This window comes from Mirounga leonina, unplaced genomic scaffold (genome assembly GCF_011800145.1).
Source record: "Mirounga leonina isolate KUSES-001 unplaced genomic scaffold, KU_Mleo_1.0 Mir_54, whole genome shotgun sequence".
In the NCBI taxonomy this organism is placed as follows: domain Eukaryota; kingdom Metazoa; phylum Chordata; class Mammalia; order Carnivora; family Phocidae; genus Mirounga; species Mirounga leonina.
The window spans coordinates 9,373,204-9,387,082 of NW_023270812.1; the positions used below are offsets into that span (position 1 = coordinate 9,373,204).

Below are 13,879 nucleotides of genomic sequence, written 5' to 3' on the forward strand. Positions count from 1 at the left end.
CCATCAGCAGGCGCACAATCTGAGCGGACAAGGCAGGTCCCCATCAGCAGGCGCACAATCTGAGCGGACAAGGCAGGTGTCCCCGAGACTGCCTGAACGGAGCTTCCCACACTCAGAAGTGTGCCAGTGCTGGGAGTGAAGAGAGCTGTCAGGAGTCACCTGTCCCCTTCGGACGCACAGGGAATTAGGAGTTCTGTACAACCTCACATACAGGTGCGGAGACCATGAGGCAGCCGCAAGGAAAGCTCAGTACCAAAGATTGTTCCAGAGTCATCAAGCAGTTCTTGGAGGCGAACGCTGATGGTGGTTTCTTTCGGAGAGCTGAACAACAGATCCGGCCCTTCTCATTCCCAAGAAGCAGGCTCTATTTATTGGCTCACAAAGGGGACCCAACCCTGAACGGGAGAATTATGAGGGCAGCGTCACGGGGACTCCAACCGTGAACAGCCACCAACCCCAGTTCACGTCTCCCTGGACACTCCCCCAGGGAGAAGGGCCTTTGCCCACTCGGGCAGCCAGGTTACTGATGTCTACAAAGGTGGGCAGAGGACAGACTCCTCCAGCGGGTCATCACCGCTGCTCCAGACCCCTTCCTGGTTGCTCCCGACAGCTCTGGGCCCAGAACCACGGTGCTCATTTCCAGGGGACCCAGCTGGTGCTCCGCCTGCCTCACTGGGAAATTAGGTCCATGATTCCTTTGGTTTTCCCTAGGAGTCCTTCACTCAGTCAGGGAATCTTTTACCTGGCACCTACTCTATGCCCACAAACATGGTGCTTTGAAGACGGTCTTTATTCAGAGTCGGAAAACAGAGGTTCAAATCTGGCCCTTTGAAGACCAGCAGTTTGTAAATTCTCTTAGATGGCCCTGGGCCTCCCCGATCTCCGTTTTAGGAAATCTCTCTCTAACCAGCTCAACAAGAGGACACAGAGGCTCCTCGTTTCCTGTGTTTTGCTCTCCTCCCCTCCCCTTCCTTCCTCTCTGCCTAATTCCCCCCTCACCTGCACCAGTGACGTGTATCTGGAGCCTGACGAGCACCAGTTCTAAATCTCACGCGGCAGAGGGTGTGGAGATGCGTCCACGGGTCGCAGTTACCTGGACAGCACAACAAAGGTCTGGGCGCAACTACGAAGCCAACCACGTGCTCTGAAAGTTCGCTGGAATCCCCCCGTAGCACAGATACTCTGCACATCCCAGCTGTTCTTGCTAACACGGGATCGAAGAAGACTAAGTAGAAGACCTACTGAGCATGCAGGTTGCGTGCCATTCATCCCATGTTGAAGCACTCTGCAACTCCTCCGGGAGCCAGTTTCGGTCCCTGCCCTGTGTTCCGTGGGCCTGGGCCCTGAATTCTAGGAAGTGCTAAACAGCTGATTCACACAAACGCTTGTTCACACCGCAAAGATAAGTCTCCTCCCCTGTCTTCCCCGAGCTGGGCCAGTAGGAGATGCACCTTAGCAGGTTCGCCCCTGGAGCCCTGGGGCTTAGATTCGGGGCTAACAAAGTCATGGTTAGCCTTAGCACAGAGTAAAACAGCTTAATCGCAAATGAATTTCTCACAAATATGTGCCACTGGTCACCAGGTGCCTGGCCAGGGCAAATCCACGCCCGCCAGGGAAGAAAGGGCTCAGAGCCCAGGCCACCTGACAGCTCGTTAGGGTGCAGGTGAGCTGCAGCAAGGCACAGGCAGGGCCCCCATCCCTAACCCCACCCTCCGGTCCCGGCTCAAAACAGAGAAGAATCACCTTCAGACACAAGCTCTGGGGTCATTACTTACGGTCAGGCAGTCCCTCCTTACAAGACCCAAGAGCGGAACAATTAAATCGGGACAGCAAAACCCCAAGCAGGGGCTACTGCCGAGGGCCCTTTTCCTCACACTCCAGCCGCATCAGAACCCCGGGGGCTTGTTAAAAACAGACTGCTGGGCCCCACCCCAGAGTTTCACGGGGAATTTGCATTTCTAAGAAGCTCCCAGTGGGTGCTGGGCTGGTCAGGGCCACTCTCACTGACTCAGTGTCTTGTAAGGGACTGGGTGTGTGGTGTCTGATAATGGGGCGGATCTGTCCCAACACATGTAAGAATGCCCAGATTTGCTAATACTCCCACGTCCGTGCATTATATCATCCCCTCGTCGAGCGAGCACGGCGCTCTGGTCCCGGGTGCAGTGTTAAGAGGCCAAGGAGCTGACAGAGAGGCTGATTTACAGCAACACTATGGACAAGCTTGTCCTAGACCTCCAGAGTGGCTCCCAAGCAGCGGAAAGCCAAGCTGCCCCATCTCCAAGAGGCAAGGTCTGTGATCATAACCATTCGGTAATAAAGAAAAATCAAGCGGTGATAATAAAATATAGTATTTGGCGATCAATGGCAAGTGAACTCCCAACATAGTTCAACCAGCAGCCCAACCTTTGACTTTGAAGGGGGCAGCTCCCACCGCAGCTGGACATTTATATTTTGTGGCCAATCAAATCCCAAGCCTACTCTGCTGAAAGCGCCACTGAGTTTCTGCGAGGTGACTCGTGGCATCTCAGATGGGACCTATGGCCACATGAGCCTGAGCTGCCCCCAAACCACGTGACCTGGCTTCAATATTTCGAGGACATTCTTTCCAGGATTTTTGAAGTTCAAATAATTAAGGCCGAGTGGTTACATTTCACACAGCCCCCACACCCGCGACCATAGTCACACGCCCTCTTGGATCACATTGCCGATAAAAACCACAACCCCGTGCCACATGGTTTTAGAAAGAAAACATGAAACTAGATAGGAAAAAACTGTAAATCTGGACACACTGGTTTCCACAGATATGTTCCATCCTTTTCTCCCACTTTAACTTTCTCCATCGTCTCTCCCCTAAAGCATGGCTTGTCTACACTTATTTGTCTTCTCTGTTGACAAATTGTTAGAGCAATCACCTTAAATTCATTTTGGATGTCATTTCAAGTGGCACTTTTCCTTCTCCTGTTAAAAACGGTCTTGCCTCATTTCAGTTTTATTTTTTTCTCGCCTTTCTGTGAACAATTCCTCCTTGGCCAGCTATTGAGTAACAATGTTGAGTCAAAGATATGTTTGCCCTAATGCAGGCAAACCAAACAGGAGCTCCATGGCCAACAGAGACCCAAGGGCCAGATAAAAGGCCAAGAGGCTTTCTCACAGCTAGGTGCGAGCTGCCCCCACCGAGCTCCAAATTCACCTGAAGGGTCCTCCTGCAGAAAGGTTTCTGGTGAAAATACTTACATCTAGCAAAAAGCAATGATTAGGAAGGGACTTTGCAGACTTCAGAGTCATATTATAACACTTTTTTAATTGGACAGTTTAGAAAGACGTCATTTTATTCTCAGCATACATATAAATGTTGTGTTCTATGGCTTACAGTCTTGTTTTGTATTTAATGAAGACTTTGTTTTTAGAGCAGTTTTAGGTTCACAACAAAATTGAGAGGAAGGTACAGAGATTTCCCAGAGCCTCCCTCATAATCAACAACGCTCACCAAAGAGGTACATTTGTTACGGAGGACGAGCCTACATTGACACAAAATCCATAGCTTGCCTTGGCACCCTTGATGGTGCACATTCGATGGGTTAGACAAATGTGTAATAACATACAGTCAACAATATAATATCAAACAGAATAGTTTCACGGCCCTAAAACTCCTCTGTCCTCTGCCTATTTGCCCCTGTACCCCCATCCCCATCAACTACTGATCTTTTCACTGTCTCTATAGTTTTGCCTTTTCCAGAATGTCATATAGTTGGAATCATATAACACGTAGCCTTTACCGACTGACTTCTTTCACTTAATAATATGCATCTAAGGTTCCTCTGTGTCTTTCATGGCTTGATAGCGCATTTCTTTCTAGCATTTCCATTGCCTGAATGGACCACAGTTTATTTATCCATTCACCTACTAAAGGACATCTTGGTTGTTTCCAAGTTTAGGCAATTATGAATGAAGCTGCTATAAACATCTGTGTGCAGGCTTTTGTGGACATAAGTCTTAAACTCCTTTGGGTAAATAATGAGAAGCGTGATTGCTGGATCGTATGACAAGAGCATGTGTAGTTTTGTAAGAAACTGCCAAATTGTCTTGCACAGTGGCTGCACCATTTTGCTTTCCTACCAGCAGTGAATGAGACTTCTTGCTCCAAGTCCTTGTCAGCATTTAGTGCTGTCAGCATTCAGATTTTGGCCACTCTAATCAGTGTGTAGTGGTATCTCATTGTTTGAATTTGCATTTCCCTAATGCCATATGTTCCAGACCATCTTTTCATAGTTTATTTGCTATCTATATATCTTCTCTCTGGTGAGGGATCTCTTACAGTCTTTGGTCCATTTTTAAATTGGGTTGTTTTCTTATTGTTGAGTCTTATGAGTTCTTTGTATATTTGAGATTATAGTCCTTTATCAGATGTGTCTTTCACAAATACATTCTTTCCATCTTGTGGATTGTCTTCTAAATTCTCTTGGCATTGTCTTTTAGAGTAGAAGCCTTTTTTGTTTTGTTTTGTTTATTTGTTTTAAGAGAGAGAGAACACAAGTGGGGAAGGACAGAGGGAGAGACGGAGAGAGAATCTCAAGGAGGCTCCATGTGCATCACGGAGCCCAGTGCAGGGCTCCATCTCATGATCCTGAGATCATGACCTGAGCCAAAATCAAGAGTCGGATGCTTAACTGACTGACCCACCTTGGTGCCCCATAGAATAGAAGTTTTTAATTTTAATAAAGACCAGCTTTCAATTAGTTCTTTAGTGGACAATGCCTTTGGTATTGTACCTAAAATGTCATCACCATGCCAGAGCATATAGGTTTACTCCTCTGTTTTCTTCTAGGAGTTTTACAGTTTTGCATTTAGATTTAAGTACATAATGCATCTGAGTTAACTTTTATGAAGGATGTAAGGTCTGTGTCTAGATTCATTTTTTGCATGCAAATCTCCTATTGTTCCAGCACCACTTGTTGCAAAGACTATCTTTGCTCTATTGTATTGCTTTTGCTCCAGTTGACTAATTTCTGCCGGTCTATTTCTGGGCTCTCTACTCTGTTCCACTGATCGATTTATCTGTTCTTTCTCCACTACCTCACTGTCTTCATTACTGTAGCTTTATAGTAAGTATTGATGTAGGGTAGTGTCAGTCTCCCAAGTTTGTTCTTCTCCTTCAATATTGTATTGACTATTCTGGGTCTTCTGCTTTCTATATAAACTTTAGAAACAGTTTGTTAATATTGAAAAAATATTTGCTGGGATTTTGATTAGATTGCACCGAATCTATAGATCAATGGGAAGAACTAATATCTTGACACCACTGAGTCTTCCTATCCATGAACATGAAATCTTTCTCCATTTATTTAGTTCTTTTGTTTTTGTTTGTCAGAACTTGGTAGTTTTCCTCATATAGAACTTGTCCATATTTTGTTAGAGTTATACCTAACTCTAATACCTAAGTATTTCTTTATTTCTTTTTTTGGGGGGGGAGGGGTGCAGGGATGCTAATGTAAAGGTATTGTGTTTTTAATATCAAATTTCACTTGTTCATTGCTAGCCTATGGTAAAACAACTTACTTTTGTGTATTCGCCCTGTATCCTACAATTACACTATAATTACTGATTAGTTCCAGGAGTTTTTTGTCCATTCTTTCAATTTTCTACATAGATAATCATGTCGTCTGTGAGCAAAGATAGTTTTAAGTCTTTCTTGTCAATCTGTATACTTTTTATTTCCTTTTCTTATCTAATTGCAAAAATAGGGACTTCCAGTACAATGTTGAAAAGTAATGATAGGAAGGGACACTTGCCTTGTACTTGATCTTAGTGAGAAAGCCTTGAATTTCTCACCATTAAGTGTGATCTTAACGTATGTTTTTGCAGATATTTATCATTTTGAGGAAATTCCCTTCTATTTCTAGTTTACTGAGAGGGTTTTTTTTTTTTTTTTATCATGAATGAGTGTTGGATTTTGTCAAATGTTTTTTTCTGCACCTACTGATATGATCGTGTGATTTTTCTTTTTCAGTCTGTTTATGTACTGAATTACATCAATTGATTTTCAAACGTTGAACCAGCCTTACATACCTGGGATAGAGCCCAACGGATTATAGTATATAATTATTTTTATGTTTGGGGGGTTTGATTTGCTACTGTTTTGTTGAGAATTTTTGCATTTATGTTCAAGAGAGATATTGGTCTGTAGTTGTCTTTTCTTTTTTTTTTTATTTTAAAGATTTTATTTATTTATTTGACAGAGAGAGACACAGTGAGAGAGGGAACACAAGCAGGGGGAGTGGGAGAGGGAGAAGCAGGCTCCCCGCGGAGCAGGGAGCCCGATGCGGGACTCGATCCCAGGACCCCGGGACCATGACCTGAGCCGAAGGCAGTCGCTCAGCCAACTGAGCCACCCAGGCACCCTGTAGTTGTCTTTTCTTGTGATTTATATCACTTTACTAATAAACATTACTAATGAAATTGGTGGACTAATGTTCACTGGTCACAAGGAAAGGCTTCTCTGTACATTTGTTGCATGTTCTCTGATAACTTTGTGCTCTACCCTAGATAGGTATGGCTAGGTTAACAGGCTTTGGAGACAGGCTGGATTTGGATTCTGGGTTCATGTCATGCTAACTGGGTACCCTGTGTGAGTGAGTTGTCAATTGTCTTAAGTTTCCATTTCCTCATCTGCAAAATGGATTTACTAAAAAATAGTACACCATCTCACAGGGTTTGTATGAAGATTAATTAGTATAATCCAGGTACGATGCTTGAAATATCATATTAAATACGTAGTGTTATTATTTTTGTTATTTGCCTAGCTACATCTTATTGCTTTAATATGAGCTAAAAACCCAGGGCACCTGGGTGGCTCAGTCAGTTGAGCGTCTGAGTCTTGGTTTCAGCTCAGGTCATGATCTCAGGGTCATGAGATCAAGACCCACATCATGCTCTGTGCTCAGAGAGATTCTCTCTCTCCCTTTCCCCCTGCCCCTCCTCCCACTCATACTTGCTCTCTCTCTCTCTCAAATAAATAAACCTTTAAAAAAATATGAGCTTAAAACTCTTTTTTCCTTATTATAATATTTTATGTAGGACATTTTTAATTTTTAGTCTATTCTCTGGAGCCTTTTCCCATGGCACTGTGATATTGCAGATTGATGCCTGCAAAATAAGTCTTACTTAAATTTAGTGGTGATTATTTTTCACATATAAAGTAATGTTAACATCTCCTAAAAAGCTGTAAAATGGAAAACTGTAATCATTACACATTAATAAGCCTTGCATGTGTAGTGTGGCTTTGGGTTTATTAACTAGCATCTATACTCAGTCTTCTGAATAGGAGTTTTCTATATAGTACGTTTGTTTTTCCCACCGTGTGTTATTTTTCTAGTTGTTTTTTCTCTGTATCTAGATGATTATACACTTTGAATCAGGAGAAACGTTAGCATCTGCCTAGGTGAACCTCTCTTTCAAAACCAAAATCCCTGGTGTAGGGTACGGGGAGGGAGGTAGAACGGGGGAAAGGTGGATGGTGGTGTCCAGTTTAGGCTTACACACTTCCAAGCTACCCAAAGTTAGCCTGGAGCAAGGGTACACCTTTAGTCATTAAAAAAATTCCATCTCATATTGAACTGAAATTTACTTCTTTGTAATTCCTTCCCTTTGGTCTTAGTCTGGTCTCTGAAGCTACTTAGGAAAAATATGAAATACATCTGAAATATGCTTTTTGGAATATGAAATAATATGAAACCCACATGAGAACCCCAAGTGTCTGAGGACCCTTACGCTCCCCTTACACGTGTCTTTGGGCTCAGTAAACCTGTTTGAGTCCTTCCTGTGCGGAAGTTTCTAGAGCTTTACTATGCAGTCCAGCTTTCTTTTGAAAAGGGGACAATATTTTCATTCTTGCCTTGAAACGTGCATGAAATCCTGTAAGTTGTCTACCAAATCTCCCCCACTGCAGCAGAACCGCTTCTATACACATGCATGGATGTGGGGACAAAGAAAGTGTTTTCAGTGCTTCTTTGAATAGAGGGGGTGACCAGAAATCATTTACATCAAAGACAGTTGTAATTTCTTCAACTTCTCCAGAGACAATGAAGTCTTACTTTCAGGCAGATAGTGATTTTTTTTTTCAAAAGCTCCACATTTCTAACATTATTAGAGAAAACCACCTTTCCTAGTTTAATGTGTAAGACTTATCTTGATTGAAAGGTGTTAAATGGAACTTCAGAGTCTGGAGTCATGAGACCATGTTGTCTTTCCTGCAGCGAATGCCATACATAAGACAAACATTTGCTGCAAATTAAACTTTCAGCCATCTCCAACCATCTGACAAAGGGGCCCCAAAAATGCTGCCCTGTCTAGCAGACTGAGAGTGATGTGCTCTTGCACCCGGGTGTGAAGGGCCAGCCCTCCTCAGCTCATCTGAGAGGGCACAGTAAACCGTATGCTGGCCCAGGCCCCACCGGGCGAACAGAACAAACCCCAAACACCTGCCCGATGGCTGGGGCTATCATCTGTGCCCCAACGATTTGCTGGTGAAGGAAAAGTTCAAGACACAACCTACCAGGTGGTTCAGAAAAAAAAAATGATAAAACCATTCACAATAAAATAAAACATGCTTTACACAGCATACATTCTTCATTTTTATCTTTAAAAGGAATTATGCCAGGCACTTTCACATCAGGTTCCGCTCACAAAATAGGCATTATCATCACCATTTCTAGATGAACTCAGGGGGCCTGACGACCTGCTCAGACCACTTTAAAAGGAAAAAAATAAGGAGATGGACCCAGATTTTCTTACTCCAAGACAGAGCCTTCCCTTCACTGCTGCCACCAGGTGCAAATATGCAAAAAAAAAAAAAAAAAAAAAAATCCAACACTATGAACCAAGGCAAAAAATTTCTTTTAGGTTTGAAATCTAACCAGCAAAGTGCAGGTACAAAAATGCACTTCATAATACTCTACATTCTATCCTAGATCCTTCAGTCTTTAATTTCCAAATCGTGCCATCTAGCTTTGGAATAACAGGCAAAACACCACTCTGAGAAGGAATGGAGATGCACAGAATAGCGAAGGAAGAACAATGGAAGCACAGCACCTGTCAGAAGAAAAGCATCCCCGAATCCCCGACCCCTGCGACCAGGGAGCAACTTCAAGAGCCACACCAGTTAAAACCAGCTCAGGAAACCAGACACACACCGGGACAAGCACTCTCCTTTCTGGAAGAGCAAACCCTTTCAGACCGTACTAAACCTGCTGTGTATAGAGAAACTCCTTGGTTCATTTTCACCCTGATTTTATATAATAAGGAACAAGCCTAAGTTATTTTCTTCCTCTCCAAACCTGTATTTCTACTTGGTAATTTTGCTACTCTCCCTGTGCCATTTTTTAGTAGGTTTTATCTCCCCAGATACACTCTCAGAAGCAGGGACCATGACTGTCCTCTTTTAGATCACCCAAATAAAAACTATTTGGATGATGCAAAGCATTACTTTGCATAAAATAAGAATTTAAAAATGTTTATTACACTCACCATTTTGCTGAAATGAATATTTTAATTCTAAGTAACTAAAAATCATGGAACATAGTTGACACACAAAAAATATTCCCTAGTGGAATTAAAATAGAGTGTTAGAAAACACATTTTTCATCAGTATGAGAAATCTCACCTCTTCCCTCTGACTGGCGTTGACCATCCGCCTGGTTTTTCTTGTCTTAGGAGCAGCCCAGGGTCTAGGAGTAGACACTGGAAAGAAATGTTTTAAAGTTATCAAGGACGCATCTGCTCACGTAGTAACACAGTGTAGCATCTGATATTATACATTTTCACTACCCTATAAATAGAAAGGAATATGAATTCACATTGAGATACTTTGCTTAATATTTAAGATCAACTTTAATATTTGAACAATAAATGCATTCTTTTGCCACAAAACTGGAAATTCACAGCCCTTTCTTTCAAAATTTATTCTGGGATTTCAATATTTAATAATATTATTTACATACATGAATGCTGGTAGATCTTTTATTTATCACTGTATAAAAATCAAAAATTATATCAATATGTTTCAATTCTTAAAATTCCAAGAAAAACTAAACTTATTTTGGTAGAGACAAAAAGCACATTTTATGTGTAGCATTTAAATATTCCAAAATTATAGTAAACAGCATTTGTATTTGGAACAAGGTCCTGTGTTTTCTAGAAAATGTTACTATTTTTCTTTTGTGGATGTTTATGAACAGGCTGCTAACTTGGGTGCTCAGACTCCTTGGCATCACATACGGAGGTCTGGTCTCATGATTGCAACAGCTCCATGATGACCAGATGGATGATGGAGATTTCCAGTGGTTGGGGCGTCTCCTCACACTGATCTATTAGAAAACATAGAACACTTGCTAATGGTGGAAAGAAATGTTTTGACAACAGATACTCTTCCGAGCCCATCACAGAACCTCCCTATGTCACCTGCACACCTATGTGCTCTCAAGAGTGAGAACCATTGTTTGGGGGTTTTTTTGTGCCTTCTATCTCTAATTTAAACCTTCATTCAGATGTCCCAGTTTCTGTGTCCACCCAAAAAGATCCACAGTCTGTGTGTTCCCAGGATTTAAGTCCCGTTCACATATATAAATGGGCACGTCAGAGTGAACAGCCGTAAGCCATTCATTCCGCAATGACCAGATCCAAACTGTCCCTCCTTTGTCCCTCCTTGCTTCCTTTCACTGGAGAGCACTGGCCCCTCGCCCTGAATTCCCAGGTGGAGGAGCTTTCTCAGCAGGCTTCCCACACCACCCCGCCCTTCGCCCTTTGGGAGCTCTGCGTGCACATGAAAAAGCGACAGGCCCTTTTGCTCCGACACACCTCACCACAATTTGCCCTTGAATTTTTCTGTTCTAAAAAACAAAAAGTTAATTTACTAAGAATGTTTAAATCTTCTCTGAAAGTCAACTTTTTGTGTTAATGGATTAAGTGCCCAAATTTTGGAAGAAATCTGCAAGTTTGAGCAAAACGTCTTTAGACATTTTTATGGAAACAGCACATAACAATATTTGGGGTAATGTGAAAGATGACATTGTCTATAAAACCCAGAACATAGGTTGGGGAAGAGAGTCTAGAATATTCATGCAAGATATTAACATGAATGCGTAGCTAATAAAAGATGATGCTCACCTAAACATACTTTGCCTTAGCATTTTGCCCAAAGGAAAAGCTGTGACTATCAGCCGGTCATGTTCACTGTCCGGCATGGCCTACACCCGTACCTGGCATGGGGAACATCTAATAAGTACTTATGCGAGAATCTGAGGGCGCTTCGCTCACCCTGAAGCGCTACAGACCTCAGAGAAGGTGGGATCCGTCTCCCAACCCTGTGAAGCTCTTCCATGGGCTACTCGATCCAACGCATTCATCTGAAAGCATCGCAAGCCACCCAGTGGTGTTGGTTAGAGTTTCATTCACATTCCCACCACTGGCGTCTCCTACATGCTTAACAGCTACGCTTCCATGAGTGTCCATGATACCATTGGGATGAAACCCACCGTGGGATATGAGCGGTGTTATAAGACTCGACAAAGTAAATTTAACTTACAAAATTTCTTGCAGCCCTACTTTAAAATCTCATGTTCTCAAACCTCGAACAGTTTTTGGGAACACTAGATTTTCATCCCTCAGCTACTTATCGCATGTCTTTGTGCACAGTACTTAGCAAGGAGGAAATGCCCAACATTTATTGAAATGAATTTCTTCACTCTGGTGAGAGAGGCAGCCCAGGTACTGAGGGAAAAAGTGTGCAGTTTTTTCTCACCCTGAGATTTGGATCTTGATTATTGCTGTCACGGACGTTAGTTCACTAAAGGAAATATCAACCATATAAGCACGATTTTACAGCGCCTATTTATTTAAAAAATTATATTGAAATCCACATAGTTTCAAAAAGACACTTCGAAAATCTCGTAAAAACACCCCACCTGTAACGTTAAACTAACTGGAAGGCAGATTATATCACTACTTCCCAGGACTCAGTTAAAAAGTGAAAACACTTATCAAAATCCAGAAGAAACAAATAGGAAAAATACAAACTTTTAAATTTTATATTCTGGAGCTTTTGTTGGATTTCTGTTCCACAAGCTTCTTCCTGAATCAGCTTCCAAAACTCTTCAAAGGGGCTCACGTTCTTCAAGGGTCCACATTTGGCCAACTCCCTTGGCAACTCTGTAATCTTATTTTCAGAGAGAACAATAATTGTATTTCAATGATATTTTAGTGACAAATTATAAGTCAGCAGATAATTAGGAATTTAAAATCCCATTTCTAAGCATCGAGAGTATAACATATGGATACCTTACAGGTATCTGATTAGGAAAGTGTTATTTTCAACAGTAATTGACCCCAAAAGAGTAATACCTTTGAAAGTCTCTGTCCTTAAATTCCAGGGGTTCATTTGTATTTAAAAATTAAAGGGAACAATTTGAAGGGACGTAAACTGGACTTTTTTTTTTTTTCTTTCTCCTCTTTCTCCTCTTCCTTCTATCCTCAATAGTAGTAGCTAGGAGTTAATGTAAGGGCACTTCTTTGGAAGATGCTGCTGGAGCATAGGAGAGCATTAGGGACAAAAAGGAAAAAGAGGGGAAGAGTAGCCTTGAGGACAGTGAGAGGAAGTAGATAAAGACAACTGTCTTTTACAATTCAATTTCTAATTTTATCTCCCTTTGACGGGGAGACTTTAGAATTACCATACACTATAAACCAATTGTCACTCAGGAATATGCTGCTATGGTAATAAGTGATGGCATCAGGATTCTCACCTCTTCTAAATATTATTTCATCTCTTAGAAACTGGAAGGACATGTCACACTGATAAGGCATGTTTTAGGAAGTATAACTAGATATATGGAGCAGCTTCTTTAAAAGAAGGAGGACAGCCCAGAAAAACTAATTAGGGATTTTTAACTCGGGGGTGGAATTTCCCGTGTTCAGTTCAAGGAGAATAAAATCAGGGAACAAAGGGCTCTAAAAAGATTGGGGTTTTTTGGGTTTTTTTTTTTTTTGATGATGATGATGCAAATGTAACTGACGTCAGCACAAATCAGACAATGTTTTCTCTCAATTTCTGAAGCAATTCCTCGCTATGTGAGGTCGTTCTCGGTGGCGGCTGCGGTGGCCCCCCAGGTAGGTTCCCTCCCTCCCTGGGCAGGAAGAACTTGCATCCACCACGGCTGTGCCTGGGGCTGTGCTCAGAACAGAATGGCGCTGAAATGAAAGGGACGCCTGTCGTGTGGTGCCAGTCTTCAGGAGCGCCTGCGAGGGTACGGAAAGCAGACCCTCAGCAAGGGTAGGGGCTTGGGGGGCATGATGTTGGGGTGTCCCCTCCTGTCCGGCTTTCCGCGTTTCACACGTCCCTGAGGGGCTGACAGGGTCTGGGATCGCTCCCACCTACCCAGGGCAGAGGCGCTGCGGGGTCCGGGCCCCCCAATTCCTGGGTCGTTACGACGACGACGCATGTTTGAGAGGCGACACGCAGAACAGTGCGGCAGCGGGAATGCCCGTGCAGGGCTTCCCGGCCCGCGCCCAGCTTGCCCTAAGTCCTACCGGGGAAGCACCAGAGCGCGGGGTACGGGCGCGCGGGGGGCGCTCGGGGAGTGGGCAGGGCGCACGCGCGTGTGATGGGTGCACGGCCCGGCGCGATGCGCGGCGTGGGCGCTGCGGGTGGTGCGGGGCGCAGTGGCGCCGCGTGGGGGGCACGCGGGGGTGCGGTGCACTGCGCGTATTTGTGGTGCGTGGATGCAGGGCGGGGCGGGGCGCGGAGGGCTTGGTGCAGGCGGGGAAGCGCTGCGGGGCTGGCGCTGCGTGGGGTGCCTCGGGGAGCGGTGCAGGGGGGCGGCAGGGCGCC

General features: G+C 43.7%; 1 protein-coding gene across 2 annotated transcripts in view; it reads right to left on the minus strand.

The window, feature by feature from the left end:
- The window catches only part of LOC118001781, a 50,404-nt gene extending 37,992 nt beyond the window's left edge, over window positions 1–12,412 (minus strand). The window contains exons 1-3 of one of the 2 annotated variants that reach the window (XM_034991927.1): window positions 12,070–12,412; window positions 10,242–10,361; window positions 9,659–9,735 (exon numbers count right to left, since the gene is read on the minus strand). In XM_034991927.1, the coding sequence (XP_034847818.1) occupies window positions 9,659–9,735; window position 10,242 (78 nt within the window). In that variant the 5' untranslated portion in view covers window positions 10,243–10,361; window positions 12,070–12,412. The remainder of the gene's footprint in view (window positions 1–9,658; window positions 9,736–10,241; window positions 10,362–12,069) is intronic. The other variant, XM_034991926.1, reaches the window with a different exon arrangement.
- Between the last annotated feature and the right edge of the window lie 1,467 nt (window positions 12,413–13,879).